General features: G+C 35.2%; 1 protein-coding gene across 4 annotated transcripts in view; it reads right to left on the reverse strand.

Moving 5' to 3' along the window:
* The window catches only part of FBLN5 (fibulin 5), a 124,480-nt gene that overhangs the window by 102,373 nt on the left and 4,684 nt on the right, over positions 1-17,423 (reverse strand). For 2 of the 4 annotated variants that reach the window (XM_074289635.1, XM_074289633.1), the window contains exons 3-4: positions 16,638-16,689; positions 14,449-14,691 (exon numbers count right to left, since the gene is read on the reverse strand). In XM_074289635.1, the coding sequence (XP_074145736.1) occupies positions 14,449-14,691; positions 16,638-16,689 (295 nt within the window). The remainder of the gene's footprint in view (positions 1-14,448; positions 14,692-16,637; positions 16,690-17,423) is intronic. The other 2 variants (XM_074289636.1, XM_074289634.1) reach the window with 1 other exon arrangement.

Genomic DNA, 17,423 nt, shown 5'->3' on the forward strand with positions numbered 1-17,423 from the left:
AATCCTAATCTGCCTATGTAAAGAACACAAAAGACTCAGGTTTAAGTTTATATGCTAAAGCACTTGAATCTGAAAAATACATAACCTTAAACCCCAAAAAAGGATAAAGCCAATGAGTCAATCCAGAACATTTGGGAAGAAAACTCTGTGGGATTTATTTAGTATGAGAGGACTGAACTTGATCATGACTGATCAGGAGGAACTCTTGCCAATAGAGAGTTGCAGGCTGATAATAAAAAAAATAATAATAAAATTTTCTTGAATACTTCTCTAAAATCTAGGGAAAAAACAAGGAATGGGGAAAAGTTTCCATTTATTCTATGAATGCTATGGCTGTGTCTTCTACCTTTAACACTCAAAAGACTAAATACTATATATTTAGGGCCTATAAATACTACAAAATGAAACAACAGAAATGGAACTAATAGCAAGCTTTTTGAGGGCAGAAGCTATTTAATTTTTTCCTTTTGTTTCCCTAGCATCTAGTACAGTACCCATTATGTAACAGGCACTTTAACATGTTTGTCATATTTAATTAAATTGGATCAGAGTGAAAAGAATAGAATTGAATTAAATTTATATATATATATATATATATATATATATATATATATATATATATATATATATATATATATATATATATATATATATATATATATATATATATTTATTTATTTTTTTTTTTTTTTTTTTTTGAGGCTGGGGTTAAGTGACTTGCCCAGGATCACACAGCTAGAAAGTGTTAAGTGTCTGAGATCAAATTTGAACTCAGGTCCTCCTGAATTCAAGGCTGGTGCTCTATCCACTGCGCCACCTAGCTGCCCCGAATTTTATATTTCAAAATAAAATATCACCTCTTTCCATTCCTTTATAGAGGTGGATATTTCCATGGATATGGATCATTGTATATATTGTCATATTTTTTCCATTTATTTATTAGTTTTACTGATTTTCCCCCTTTTTTCTTTTAATTTTGTTACTGTTATTAAAGAGAATGATTCTTTTGGAAGAAGGAAGGAGAGAAAATTTCAGGAAAAATTTAGGCAAATGTGGATGATATCAATAAAAATTTATGAAGTGTCTTCCTACTTAGACTTCCTACTTCCTTGAGTCCTGTGTATAGTATGTGTTCCTGCATTTTGGTGATTAATTGTAATCTCAATTCATAAAATAAACTTGGTTAACAAATTGCAAAAAGAAAACTGTCATGGGATATGGAGTACCAGAAAGAGGGGGCAAAGCAACTACATAGTGCAATGTGCATAGAGCACTTGAGTCAGGAAAAACCTGAGTTCAAATCCAGCCTCAGACATTTTTGAGCTGAATGAGCCTAGGCAAAACACTTAATTTCTGCATGCTTCGGTTGCCTCACCTATAAAATGGGGATGATACAAGCACCTACCTCCCAAAGCTGTTGAAAGGATCTAATGAGATAATATTTGTGAAGTGCTTAATACAGTGCCTGGCATATAGTAGGCACTTAATTAATGATGTTCTCTTTCTGAATATTAAAAAATTACTTAATTTCTCAGTAGATATTAGAAATAGGAAGAAGTCTAGTGGGAAACACAAATAAGCAGACAATTTGAAAATATGTTGAATGTTGTATCTTTTAAAAAAGCAAAATTTATGTAACAGATTTGTAGCTTCGTGTATAATCATCTGTTTCTATTCTACTTTTTATATAGAAATGTTCATGTTGTTTAGTATTAAAGTTCAGAATTTTTAATTTTCAATAGCATATAGTATTAATATTGTTTGTCTTTGACAAACATCATTCATCATGTGTAACTGGAGCTTACACATGTAAGCAGACATACATACACAAATATAAGTATGACAGTTCATCTACACAGAGATAATAGAGGTTATGAGAGCCAATGGGATCATCAAAAGGGAGTAAAAAAAGACAAAAGTCTTGAAGAGATACTTATGTTTGATGTCAGAAGGATAGCATGAGGATAAAGTGAGGACCTTAACTGAGAGGGGATGTTGTGCAAGGCTTTGGGAGATGAAAGTTTGAAAGAGCCCTGTTAGTAAGCAGGGCAGGGCAAACAGTGATGCCCAAAGAGGGGGTTGATCTGACTCCAAGAGGTATGTTAGAAGACATTAGAAGTTAGAAAATATAAAAACAGGTTACATTCCACACTCCTCAAGAGAGTCAATTTTGAAGCCTCTCTATAACACAATCCTACTTTCCATTTTCCCTAATGTTCCCTTGACCTTTGTTAAGCAAGTTCCCAACCTCCTCTAAGCCAAGCATTGACCCCTCAGGACAATTCTAACCCAATTGCTACCCGGGCACCCACAACAACAGCTTTATAGCTGCCACTGGGAAAAATTTTCCAGCCCTCCCCCATACCAGCTTGTTGCCTACCAGGTCAATTTGTAACGTTAGTACTATGGGTAGGCTCTCTACTGGGAATAGTAACCAGTAGTAAAAGATCTAACACTCCATTTACCATTTCCAGTGTGGATAAAATGATTCATATAGGATTAAAAAGTAACGGAGGGCTGTAATTTTCATAACATATCCTATTAAGTTATCTTCTTCCAAAACGTACCCCTCTTCTACACATGTCTATTATTATTGAGGGCACCATCAAACTGCTAGTCACATGTTATTCACATGTTAGTCACATCCTGCTAGTTCATAAGCTCAGGGTCATCTTTGACTCATCATTCTTCCTAAACAAACATATCCAATCAAATGAGATAATGGAGAGGCAGCTAAGTGGTAAAGTAGTTAGATGGTAAATCTAGTGTGAGGAACTCCTGAGTTTAAATCCTGCCTCAGATATTGACTAACTGTGTAACCCTGGACAAGTAACTTGACTTCTATTTAATCACTTTAGGGCAAAATTCCCAATTACTTTACAGAATAGCTGGGATAATTCACAAGGGAGCTTATATTTTAATAGAGAAGACATACAAAGGGGAATAATAGTCAAGGAGACCCTTTGGTCAGAAAGGATAAAGAGATGGTGAGTAGGGGCTTAAAAAAGTAAAATGATACATTTTATCCAGAGATAATGGTAGGGTTGGATTTATCATGGTTCATGGTCCCCAAAATGGAGGGAAGAGAGGAGAGAAGGCAAGAGGGATCTTTTTCAGGGAAGATAGAAAGGCCAAAGTATGTGTGTTAAGTGTGTGTGTATGTATATATGTAGCTACATGTATCTCTGTGTGTGTGTCTGTCTGCTTCCTTGTGAATTAACCCACAAAGGCTAATAATACGGTTGCCAACAGAAAAAACAAAAAAGAGAGCCACTTAAGTATTTTTGAAATGCACAGAAGTGAATAGGAGAAAAACCGATGAGGAGGTTAACTTTGGCAAGTAACATGTTAAATTTGCTATATCCTTAAAAACAAAAAGGTAGCTAGGTAGTTGGCTAGAGGGTCAAACCAGAAGTCAGTAAGATTCATCTTTGTTAATTCAAATCTGACCTCAGCATTTATTAGATGTGTGACACTGAGCAAGTCATTTTACCCAGGTTGCCTCATTTTCATCATCTGTAAAATAAGTTGGAGAAACAAATGATTCCAGCCAGTATCTTTGCCAAGAAAACCCCAAATGGGGTCATAAAAAGTTAGACAGGACTGAAACAACTGAATAACAACAACAACGACAACAACAAAGGCTTGCTTAATAGGCATCCCTTATTTCACATTCTCTTTTTGTTTTCTACTTTGTATAAGGAAGTGCAAACTCTAATAACTTGCTCTTGACTCTAAGATCAAACATTATTTCATTTTTAGCTCATTCTATTTTTGTATACTTCATGATATAATTTTGGTATAGTAGCAAATGATTATAATTTATAAAGAAGCAAATATATTGTATTATAAATAATTAAATATGCACATTTTGGGGAGCATGCTCAAAAATATTTTAATGATAGAAAATAGTGATATGATCCCCCAAAAATTGTGAAAAATCACTGGAATGGAGAATCAATTAGAGAGAAATAGAAAGATTACTTTGCTTTATCAAGGACTCAATTGGGAATAGATAATGTGATTTTGTAATAGACCTAATCAGCATGGTTGTTTAACTTATTTCAGTAATACACGAGTTAAAATCAAAGCATACAAATGGAATGATCCAGTAGAAACACCTGGTGAGAATAATTTAGGATTAAAGTTTGGCAGGGCATGATCAGTAATAGGACAAAGCAGAAAGGGATACTAGAGTATGAATTGCCAAAAGAAAAGAGCACAAGAACAATTGTCTACAGTTCATGTCCTTTATAGCCATGGACCCTTTGGAAGTCTGATGAAGTCCACTGACTCCTCAGAATGTTTTATAAGGCATAAAAGAAGAAACATAGCATTATTTTTTAAAAATTATATTGAAATATATTCATCAGTTTTGTTTTGTCTCTAAACCAAGTTAAACCCAAATTAAAATCCCTTGAGTTAGGGACTTTAGGCTAGCACTTCCTCTACCCTTCTCATTTCTTTTAGAAATTTCCTATTTCTAATTTAGGCAATTACCTCCTAGGTAAGGGGCAGATAAGTGGTGCAGAAGATAGAGCACTAACCCTGAAGTCAGGAGGACTTGAGTTCAAATGTGACCCCAGACACTTAACACTTCCTAACAGTGTAACTCTAGGCAAGTCATTTAACTGAAATTGCCTCAGGAAAAAAAAAAGTCTCTAGGTAAAACAAACTACCTTCAAAGGTAGATTGTTCCTGTTTACTTCCTGACACAAGATTCTGACTCACCATCTTTGTGGAAATGATTTGAATTTGACTGTTAGGATTACAAGGTGAGATCTCAGGTTGTCTGGGCAATTCTCTAGCTCAGAATTCACACCTTTAGTTCCGGCCTTTAGGGGGAGTTTACACCTTTGAACTTCTGAAAAAGAGTTTACACAACCTTTAAAAGGAGCAAGTTCATTGGCTGTAGGAGTTCTCAAAGGCACCATAGAGTTCTCACTACAATCTCTGTGAGGATAAAAGAGGGCAGCATTGGGTCTGGAGAGTAGTCTATTCTGGGACAGAGTTGGGACGGCACTCTGGAGGAAGAAGAGTCTAGTCTGGGATTGAGTTGAGATGGCAGTCCCCAAGGACAATTTAGAGACAACCAGACCTTTACAATTCCAGACCTTTACATTTGACTTCTTAGAAAGCGGGAAACAAGAGGCCTGAAAATCTGAGCCTATAATCCTGTGGCAATTCATTGACATCAGGGTTGAGCAGTGCTTTAAATCTTGAAAAACATTTATTGTACCTTAACCCTTTGAAGTAGGTAGTACAAGAATATTATCCTAATTTTCTAGATAAAGAAACTGAAACTTTGAGAATTTAAGTAATTTACCCATGAAAAGATCTAATAAGGCAGGGTTCAAACCCAAGACTCCTAACTTCAAGTCCAACACTTGATCCTTTTTTTTTTTTTTTTTTTTTTTTTTTTACCAGAGGCAATTGGGGTTAAGTGACTTGCCCAGCATCACACAGCTAGGAAGTATTAAGTATCTGAGGTTACATTTGAACTCAGGTCCTGACTTCAGGACTGGTGCCCTGTCCACTGTGCCACCTAGCTACCTCTCAACACTTGATCCTTTGTAGCATGTAGCATGTAGCTGTAGCTAATGATAACCAGAACAAATAAAGGCTAAGGTGGCTATGACCAGTTGAAAATGAAGTATGGGAGAGTGGCAAATGTAGTCAAATTTTTAGTAGATATTTAAGTGATAAAAACATATTTATATTGTGCTTTCAACCTGAACCATTTTTTACATTCATTGTTTCATCTTAGCCTCATATCTTATGAAATATATAAGGTGAAAATTATTTTCCCAATCTTACAGATATGGAAACTGAAGCTGAGAAAGTTGAGTGACTTTTCTAAGGCCTCATAATTATTTAGTAGCAAAATAAGAAATGGAACTAGGATCATCCTCAACCTTCATGGGAATGAAACAATAAATTGCCAGTGATCAAATTTTGGATCTTTGAAAAAGGTTGCATGGAGAAAATAGCAAGGAAGCTTTCTAACGTTAACTGACAAAATGGAGCAGTTTCTGGAACTCTCCCCCAAAATTCTCTTTTTTTCTGCTTTTTTGTATTCTTGTCAACCAAATATGAAATGTGCTAGAAATGTTCATTTAACTCCTATATTCAACCTTTCCACATGGGAGCTACTAAGAGATGGAAAGTATAGACATATCTGATCCCTAATAAACATCAATTGTATAGCTACTTCCTTTTCCCCCATTCTGTTTTTGTTTATTTTCCCCCTTGCTCTTCTTCATCTCCATTTCTTTCATGTTTGAGCTTTACTTCTTCTTTCTCCTGTTACCTGGCTTTACTTTTTCTCTGTTTTGGGGAGGAACAAAGGATAAAAATAGACATCTCTTCTTCCTGACTCCCCTTCCCCCAAAAATCCCCCCAACACTGACGCCACCATCCACAATGCCCAGAAGGATTTCTGCTAAAGGAAGGCCTATTTGAAAACCCGTTGTAAATCAGGAAATGCTGGGGTGGAGTGAAGGGAAATTGGAAGGCGCTCAGGACTTATGAATGTATTGAACTTTTTTGGAAATGGATGGGCCTAGTTCCAGTCCTAGACAAGGTTCGTAGATTGTCTTCATTTTACAAAAGGGGTAGTATTATTATGCTCCAGCATTCTTGTATGTGACAGATTAATAGAGTCATAAATTGCATGACTTCATAGGGTTTGATAGATGAATAGGAGTCCCAGTCAAGTCCAACTATTCAAGGGCATTGAGATCCTGGCAAGAGGTATGGTGGGGAAGGGGACAACAAAACACTGGAGTGGTTCCCAAGTGTATTGGGAGGGAAGCTAATAAAGGCACTTAAAAAATATTGACAATGTATGAAGGCATAAAAACTTCACAACCAAATGCAGAAAAGCACAAATATTAAATGCAGCATTTTCAGATCATGATACAATAAAAGTTACATTCAATAAAAAGCTGTGGAAACAGATTAAAAATTAATTAAAAAATAAATAATTTTCTAAAGAATGAGTAAGTCAAAGAGAATAAATCATAGAAATAATAAATAATTTTATTAAAGGGAATGACAATAATGAGACATCACATTTATGGGATGCAGCCAAATTAATTATTAGGGGAAAATCAAACACTACATTAATAAAACATATCAATAAAATAGAGAAAGAAAAATCAATGAATTAGGAATGCTACTAAAAGGGAAAAAAAAAACCAGAAAACAACAAATTAAAAATCCTCAATTAAATACCAAATTGGAAATTCTGAAAATCAAAGGAGAGATTAATAAAATTGAAAGTAAACCACTGAAAAAATAAGTTAAACTAGGAGATAGTCTAATTTTAAAAGCTATATATAGATAGAAGAGTGACTAATTTGATTTTAAAAAGAAAGAAAACAAAATTATTAGCACAAAAATGAAAAGCCTGAATTCATCACCAATGAAGAGGAAATTAAAACAATTATTAGATGCTAGTTTCCCTAATTATAGGCCAATAATTATAGCAATCTAAGTGACAAGAATGAATATTTACAAAAGCAGAAAATTTTTCCAAATTAACAGAAAAGGAAGCAGAATATTTGAATTAACCCTATCTTATAAAAAGAAATTGAACAAGCCATAGATGGAAAAATCCCTAGTACCAGATAGATCCCAAGTAAACTCTACTCAATATTTAAAGAGCAATTAATTCAAATATTGTATAAACTATTTGGAAAAATAAGCAAAGAAGGCATTCTACCAAATTCTTGATATCTAAACTAGGTAGAGCCAAAACAGAGAAAAAAAACCATATGTGTGTGTGTGTGTGTGTGTGTGTGTGTGTGTGTGTGTGTACCAATTTATTTATGAATATTAATAACATGAATTTTAAATAAAATCATTTTATTACCAAGATCATACACTATGACAAAATAGAATCAATACCAGGAATGCAAGGCTACTTCAATATTAGGGAAAAGTATCAAGATAATTGGCCATTTCAATAACAAAAACAACAATAATCCCATGATTATCTCAATACATTCAGAAAAAACTTTTGACAAAATGCAACACGTTTCTAGTAAAAACACTAGAAAGCATAAGAGTAAATGGAACTTTCCTTAAAAATGATATGTAGTATCTTTCTAAAACCATCAGCAAACCTTATCTGCAATGGGAAAAGCTAGAAGCATTCCCAGGAAGATCAGGAATGAAACAAGAATGCCCATTATCACCATTCTTATTCAATATTGTACTAGAAAATATTATCTTTAACATTAAAATAATAAAAAGAAATTGAAGGAATTAAAATAGACAATAAAGAAATTATTATTCTCTGCATCTGATAGGTATACTTAGAGATTCAACTGAAAAACTAGTTAAAATAATTAACAACTTCAGCAAATTGCAGGATATTAAATAAACCCACAAAAATCCTCAGCATTTCTCTGTGTTACCCATAAAGACCAGCAGGAAGAGATAGAAAGAGTAATTCCATCTAAAATAACTTCCAATGATACAAAATACTTGGGAGTTTGCCTGCCAAGACAAATGTAGGAACTGTATCAATACAATTACGAAACATTTTTCATACAAATTAAGTCAGAACTAAACAACTAGAAAAAATATTCATTGCTCATGAGTTGGTCAAAATTATCAAAATGACAGTTTTTTTTTTCTAAATTCAGTGTCATATTCATCAAACTGTTTTATAGTTTTATTTTATAGAACTAGAAAAAATATAATAATTTTTTTATTTTATAGAATTAGAAAAAATTATAAAATTCAGCTAGAACAAAAGGTCAAGAATATCAAGGAAATCAATGAGAAAAATGTGAAGGAAGTTGGTCTAGCAGTATCAGATCTCAAACTGTATTACAAAGCACTAATCATCACAACATTCTGTTACTAACTAAGAAATTGGGTGGTTGATCTGTGAGACAGATTAGGTACACAATATACAATAATAAATAATTGTAGTAATCTAGTATTTGACAAACCCAACAATCTAAACTCTGGGGACAATAACTCATTATTTTTGCTGTGGGAACTGGAAATTAGTCTGGCAGAACTTAGGTATAGACATATATAGTATATGTACATCGAAATAAGGTCAAAATGGGTATGATTTAAACATAAAGAATGATAGAAGCAAAATGGTGAAAGATGCAATATTTTACTTGCCATAGACATAGATAAGGGAAGAATTTAGGACCAAACAAGAGATAGAGAGCATTACAGGATGTAAGCTGGTTGATTATATACAATTAAAATATTTGTGCACAAACAAAACCAGTGCAGCCAAGATTACAAGCAGGATGCTTTCAGAAATTTTTGGAAAGACTTATATCAACTGATACAAAGTGAAGTGATCAGGACCAGGAGAAGATTGTGTACAGTAATAGCAATGTTGTATGATGATCAACTATGAATGACTTAACTATTCTCAGTAATACAATTCCTGACGGACTTATGATGAAAAATGCTTTTCTCCTGCTAAGAGAGAACTTATGAAGTCTGAATGCAATCAAAGTATACTTTTTAACTTTCTTTATTCTTCTTGTCTTTTTAAATTTTTTGGTTCAGGTTCTATTTCATATCATGGCTAATATGGAAATGCCTTTTGCATGATTCCTCATGTATAATCTATATCAAGTTGTTTGCCTTCTCAAGGAGGGGAGAGAGATGAGAGGTAAGGAATTTGGAATTTAAAATTTTTAAAAATGAATGTTCAAAATTGTTTTACATGTAACTAGAAAATATACATATATACCTGCATGTATACACACACACACACAGACACACACACACACACACATATATATATATGTATATATATATATATATATATATATATGAAACAAACTTTAGTTAAAATGAAAACTTATGAAGCTTCTAAAGTGCTCTCATACTCTGTAAAAGTTTGGATCCCTTCCATAAGACTGGAAATGTATAAATGTATCATCAAAATCCTTTTATCACTTCAAACTCTTTTTAATACAGAATACAGTTGAAAGAGTCCTTAGAGATTACCTCATCCAATCTCCCTAACTTTACAGATGAGTAACCTGAGAGCCAAAGAAGTTAAGAGAGTTGCCCAATATCACACAGGTAGCAAAGTTAGATTTAGAACTTAAACCTAACTTGAAATTCACCATTCTTTCCAACGTACCATGTTGCTTCTAGACTGATTGTTAGCAGCAGCCCAGTTACCAGCATTTCTTTCGGGAATATTTGCTCTTTTTCTCTCCTTTTTTAAAGTTTTTTTTTTTTTTTTAAGTGGGCTCAGTCCCATTACTGATAGACACAGAAATTTTGACTTGTTCTATTTCAGTCTTTGGCTAGTTCACACCTTCTTGGGCAATTTCCCTTCCAGCAACTTAGCATATTGACCACCACAATTGGCAGACATACAATTGGGTTAGGGTATTGCAGCTCAGAAAACCTGAGTTTAAGGGATTGTTCAACCTGTCTTCCTAATAGCTTGGACAACAAGTATATGCCACCAAGCCCAGGATGCACTTTTCTTTTCTTTTAAAATTTTAATCGTATTTTAAATTTTCAACATTCATTTCTGTAAGATTTTGAGTTCCAAATATTTTTCTGCCTCCCTCACTTACCTCCACCTTCTGGTTTCTTCATCTGTCAGATTTCAGTAATAAACTAGATGAATGTATTAAGGGGTTGAAACAGCCTCTGAAAAGTACAATACCCAAGTTCCAACCTGTTCCTTCTAATGTGTTGAGAAGGGGGATGCATAATGCTGACTCTCAAGACAGTACCTTTCTTGGCTCTCTCAATACTTTGTGTGACTTCAGGCAAGGAACTTAATTTCTCTCTGTAAAATAAGATCTTGGACTAGACAACTTCTGAAGATTTTTCTAACAATTTTTCTAACAATTAATCTATGATTCTGTGATATCTGAAGTCCTTTCTAGAGTATACATTTTAGTTTGGGTTCTAACATTCTATATTCTTAGGTCCCTTATAGCTCTAGCATTTGGTGTTATAAAGCTCCTTCTGGCTATAACATTCTTTGATTTCCAAAATTCTAGTATTCAATGGTTTTTCTATGAAAAACTCCGTTTTGTCTTTCCCTGCTTGGGCTTTGTTACTCTTTTTTTTTCCCCTTGTGCTTTCTTGGATGGAAAAGGAGCTACCACCTACCCTTCTGTTGGGGGCAATACTAATGGTGAGATTTAATCTTAAGCTACCCAATTTTTCCAGTAAATCTGAGAACCACATGTTTGTATGCTATCTGCATACATTTACATGGTAAAATGTACATTTGCACATAAGATTTGTAAAACTTCAAGTATGTAGAAAAACAAAAAAACCCACACACATTATTCAATGCCACCTCTAAAATGATATTATGGGCAAACATTCAGCCTTAGAATTGAAAAAAAAATTTATAAGTAGGGGATCTAGTTTCTCTGTACCATTTCCAAAGCTTGCATACAGTGCAGAGCCACATGCAGGAAATGAATAGTAATGGGGCCCCAGAAATCATTATGGCACACACAAAAATGTATCATCTCAAGGATTATATAGTGGAAAGAGGCTTGAATTTAGACACAGAAAAACATGGACTAAAGTCTCAGCTCTACCACTTTCTAACTGTGCAATCTTCAGTCAACCATTTCTGCTCTCTGAACTTTGGCCTTCCAATTTCTGAAATAAGGGAGGGTGGATTTGTTGATCTTTAAGATCTTTTTCAGTTCTAAGGTTTTTTGGTTTGGTTTTGGTTTGGTTTAGTTTTGTAATGGGCTAGAGGGAGAGAAATGAGAAAGAGGACTTCTACTATCAGCCCAGGCTTTCCCAAATGAGGCTGTGCCTCCAGATGCCCCAGTATGATTATCATCTTGAGTCAACAAGCATTTCATAAATGCCTATTTTGCACCAATAAGTATGCTAAGCAAGGGGCATACAAAGAAAAGGGGAGAGGGGGAAAATCTCAATATTAAACATCTTACAAACCAATGGGTGATGCAATGCAAACAAGAAATGGTAGGATAACTTATAGATAATCTGAAAGGGAAAGTTAACATTATTAATAATAGCATTATTAAGGAGGATAAGGAAAGGCTCCTTTTTGGAGTAGGTGGGATTTTAGCTGCAACCTAAAGAAAGACAGTTAGTTCCTGAGACCCAAGGCATCCTAGAAACAAAGGGACCAAAAGGAAAATCCAATTCACCAAATAAGATATAATCCTGCCCTGAACTCCTATTAAAACACGATATCATAGACGGAAATATTTTTCATGACTGCATTTATATAATCTATACTAAATTACTTGCTTTCTTAAGGAAGGGAGACAGGGAGGGAAAGAATTTAGAACTCAAATAAAACAAATTTAACATTTTTTGTTTACATTAACTGAGGGGAAAAAAATCTCAATTCTCCAACTGTATGATTCTAAATAAGTCTTTTCATTTCTCTGAGGTTCTGTCTTCATTTGCAAAAGTAGAGATAATAATAATAATAGCACTTGAAAAAAAAAACACTGGATACATTTATTTTGGAGAATAGATGACTTGGCAAGCTACACAAATTGACTTCAGGTATTTTCATGTGGTATAAGGATTAGATTTGTTCTACTTGGTTCCAAAAGAATTAGGAAATAAATTATGGGGAAGTGCAAATATAAGGAAAAGAATTAGAGCTGCCATAAATTTGGGCTGGAATGCTTTGGAAGGTACCAGGTTATTCCTACAATGGAGATCTTCAAGTGAAGGTTGGAATGATGATCACTTGTTGGAGAGATTGTAAATAGTGATTTCTCTTTTGGTACAGTTTAGCCTAGATAGCCTCTAAGATCTCTTTCAGTTCTGAAATTCTGTGAGCTTTAAAGTATCTTAGGAATGAGTTAATATAATAATAAATTGATAAAAACCCAGATCCACACTGGCTAAATGTTGGAGAAAATTCACCTGCAGTATAGGCTATTTCCAGTCCTACCAAATATTCCCCTATACATCACACACACACACACACACACACACACACACACACACACACACACACACACACCACACACAAACTCTCTCTCCCTCACTCCCTCCCTCTCTCTCACTCTCAAAAGAGGATCCTTAGACCTAATTCTAAGACTGTTGCTCCAATCTAAAATCATCTCCTTGTGATGGCTCTGTTCTGATAAGCTTTCCCAAGAACTAAGTGCTATGACCAGGAATTTTATTTGAATAATAATAACCTCCATTTCTAAAACATTTTAAAAGCTTATAGAACCATTTCCCCAGAATCCTCTGTAAAAATAGTAAGGCAATACACATAGTGTCATTCTCATTTTTACATATGGAGAACTTAAGTCCTTTGCCCCAGGTCACACAATAAGTGTTAGAGATGAATTTGGAATCCCAAATCCCAATGTTCTTTCCAACATTGTTTATAAAATACACGTTATTTCTTTTTTGTCAGGTTGTCTACCTGAGAAGAATTTTCAAAAAAAGGCTGGGCTTGCCTTCAGAGACCCTCAATGAAACTCGAAGATTCCCATTCCTTTAATTTTATACTTCTATTTTTTTTATAATTTTTTTCTACATTGTAGAAGGAAACATCTATATAGGCAAAATATTTTAAAATGTAGAGGTTTAACAAATGAGGAAAAGGAGATCTGACCACATCTCACTCGTTGAATTGGATAATCCATATTTTTTTTTTAAAATACTATTTAATTTTAAAACATAAACATTGCCTAGAAAAGAGGGGGCAGAAATCCTTGCTGCATATAGAGTAATGAACACATCAACAAAGCTTCTAAAATCCATTAACCCCCCTCCAAAAAAAAGCATATATGGACACATATTTAGTGGCTCCATATTGCCTACTAAATAATATGAATGCTTGGTTTTCAAAGCCCTTCATTTCTGGCCCCATCCTAGCTTTCTAGCCTTCTTTCATTATTCTTTCCCTTCACATATGCTATAATCAAGCCAACTTAAACTAGTTGTCATTCCCAGATACATGCTGTTCCTTTCATGCCTTTGCTCCCCCTATTCATCTGCCCTACTGAAGATCTTCCCATCCTAACAATACTATCTCTTCCAAGAAACCTTCTCTGAACACCCTTAATTTGCCATTCCAGTCAAAAGTGTCCTGAATTCCCATTCTACTTTTCCTGACATGGTTTGTCATATCTTTGTCTTAGCTCATCCTACCACACTGTGATCACTTTGAGGCCAAAAACTGCATCTTAACCAAGTACAATATCTTGCTTCTTATAATTGACTAAAAAATGTTTTTTGGATCTATATATTCAATTTATTCAACAAGCATTTATTAACTATTATTGAACATAATATGCATAACCACTGAATACATGGGCAAATAGCATTAAATGAATGCTCACTGGCTTATTACATCATATCTGGTCACTCTTTTCAAGACTGAATGACCAGGAGTAAGAGCATAATGTTTGTACTCAAGCAAAACACAGGTAGTTTTGGATCCTGGTTACTCACCAACACATTGATTGCCTTCATCCATTTGGTATCCAAAACGGCAAATGACAGGTCTGGCAATAGTGGGGTAGTTTGGAGCAGGAACCGGTGCTGGGGGCGGTGGGTACGAGCCTGAGTAAGGATTTGAATAGGGCCCTCGATATACTGGGTTGGTTCGGGGAATGCATAAATATCCACCATTTTGGTTCACACACATCATGTCTCCTCGACAGGCGTCAGGGATAGTCCTGCATTCATCAACATCTGTCAAAGTGGACAGAAAGGGCAAGAGTATGAAAAGTCCCTCTGCTATGCTGTATACACTTTTATTTAGTGGAAGCCCTCCTAAGAATCGTCAGACAAGCTTTGCCCATACCTGCACCTGACTAATTTTTCCATATGGAAAGAAGCTGTGATTTCACCTGCTTAGGAAACTCTCTTCAATAATGCAGATTGCAACTCAGCAATGAATAGGTAAGTCCTAGAGAGAAGTCTGAAGAACAGCATAGAATCCCACAGCTGCTAAATTTCAAAGGTGGGATTTAAATACAAGTTTTCCTAGCTTTAGACCCACGCCTATAAGCCCTATACCAGGCTGCCAGCAACTGACATAAGTGTAATTATTATTACAGTCCATGTGGACACAGCACTACATGATTTTCAGTACTTTTTTTTTCCACAGTAATATGTGAGATAGGCAGTATATTATTATCTCATTTTACAAATGAGAAAACTGAGGGTCTCGGGTCAGAACTGAATCTTGAACTCCCAGTCACATACTCTTTCCACAGAATCAGGATGTAAAAGTGACAAAATTTCTGCCTCCAAAGGCAAGGGGGGGTACTGGAAAAGGCAAGAAGAAATTGTTTCTGACATAATGGCTCCTTTGATTGTGAAGCTTTTTACTTCAAAGTTTACTTCCATTAGACTAGGAAATAGGCAGGGCAGGCTTCCAAGACAGCATGTGTTCTCCCAGACCTTCTGGGCCCCCACCCTGGTCTAGAGAATGTCTTTCTAGATATTGTGCATGAGCACAGGCAGCAAATAGACCAGTTAGGGGTGCCCACACATATACACACACACACACACACACACACACACACACACACACACTTCCCTCTCACCAGCCTTGGCACTGGCAGCTTGAGGGTTAGGGTGGGGAATAAATGCACACTTGGGTCCTGGAAGCATACATATGACAACCATCTGAGCAGAAGCAGAGCCAACTCACACCTCATGAAAGGGAAATTCCAGGACTCAGAGTTTACAGCTTATTCTATAGTTTGAAACCTGAAGTAATTGGTAATGGAGTTGAGATGGTCAGATGAAAAAAAAAATGCAACCTTCCATTTTTAAAGCATCTCCAGGACACAAAAATCTATTGTGAACTCTGATTTCCCATGGCAATTATTTCTACATTTTTGCCGGTTTCCTGCCATTCCTCACACCATCATTGCCTTATCTCCAAACCCCCGGGTTATCATGTGGCAAGAACAAGTTCAGAAAAAATAAAGTTTTAATTGTTTGGGATTTTTTAAAAATTTGATTGCAATATGTCAATCCTTGAGTACAAGGATGTGTAATGGTTTTGCAATCAATAATCTTAGAGAGTTGTCTAAGGCATCTAGAATGTCATAGAGCCAGAAAGCCCAGAAGCTAAACAAAGCCAGGTCTTCCAGTGCTGTCAAAATCAGCTGGGGTTAGGTAAGATATTCCTGGAGTCAGGCAAGTCATTTTGCCTCTAAAGATATGACTCAGTTTCCTCATCTATAAAAAGAGGATGCTAATAGCACATTATTATGTGCTCATAGTTGTTGGGTTCTTGGAACAATAAAATGAAAAATATTTGTATTTTGCAAACCTTAAACCACTAAATGCTAATTATTATAGATTTTGAAGCCAGTTTTGTATTCACTTTATTTCTCAATTCACAGGCAGTCAAACATAATGTGGAGGGTTAATTACATAGGGGAAAAGGAAACATTTGATTTCCCCATGAAATTGCTTTCCTCATAGATGCTCAAAAAGTTGACTCTTTGTTCACAGAACAGGGGAATGACAACATTGGGAATAGTATCTGAATTTTTTTTTATTTTTTTTTCCCCTCTGAGGCTGGGGTTAAGTGACTTGCCCAGGGTCACCACCTAGCTGCACCGCCCCCCCCCCCGAATTTTTCTATTAAAAGGGAAGCAACTACAGGAGATTCCTACCTAAACATTGTCCAGACGCACGGTCCAAGTCAAAACCATTCGTGCATTGCTGCTGCAAAAGAAAAGAAAGGGATGATTATTGATTTAAAAATACTCCAAGGATGAAGTTACACAGCCATGATCTTCACTTCCCCTAACAGGGCACAGGGGCTCTCCCCTTACTGGGGCACTGTCTCATAATGAAGACATTCTGGCTGCAGCTGATATTGCCCTCCTCCTAAGTAAATTACATTCTTTAGTGCTCTATATTCACTTCTAGGGACCTCTGAGTACAGAATTCTGATCTAGCTTCATAGAATTTAAAGATCATCTTGCTTGTCTTTTCTATTGTCTAAATTAACTGAAACCTATAGAGAGTTGGTGAGTTTTCCACAATTATGTAGGCATTAATAACTGAACTAAGATTGAAACCAAAGTTCCCTGACTCCAAATCTATCATTCTATCCCCAGTTTCATGGTACCTCTCTGCACTGCATAAATAAAAGATGCTGGTGTTAGGGCATAGCTATCAAAGTGCTATTCTGGAATGATATCGCTATGTACATTTATTTATTCAATAAACATTTGCTAAATTCATACTGTGATCCCTAAGTTAAGGAAGATGCAAAATTTAGACATAATATGATCTTTGCCTTTATGGAACAAGAAAGAACAGGATATTTTTCTTGGAATAAATAGTTTCAATTCAAGATATTCCCTACAGATGCAGGCTCCTTCAGTTGTATTAAATTAACCTTCAAAACTTCTCAGTAACTTAACAATCTCTTTTTTCTTTGCCCCTGTCCT

Source organism: Sminthopsis crassicaudata, chromosome 2 (assembly GCF_048593235.1).
Source record: "Sminthopsis crassicaudata isolate SCR6 chromosome 2, ASM4859323v1, whole genome shotgun sequence".
Classification (NCBI taxonomy): Eukaryota; Metazoa; Chordata; class Mammalia; order Dasyuromorphia; family Dasyuridae; genus Sminthopsis; species Sminthopsis crassicaudata.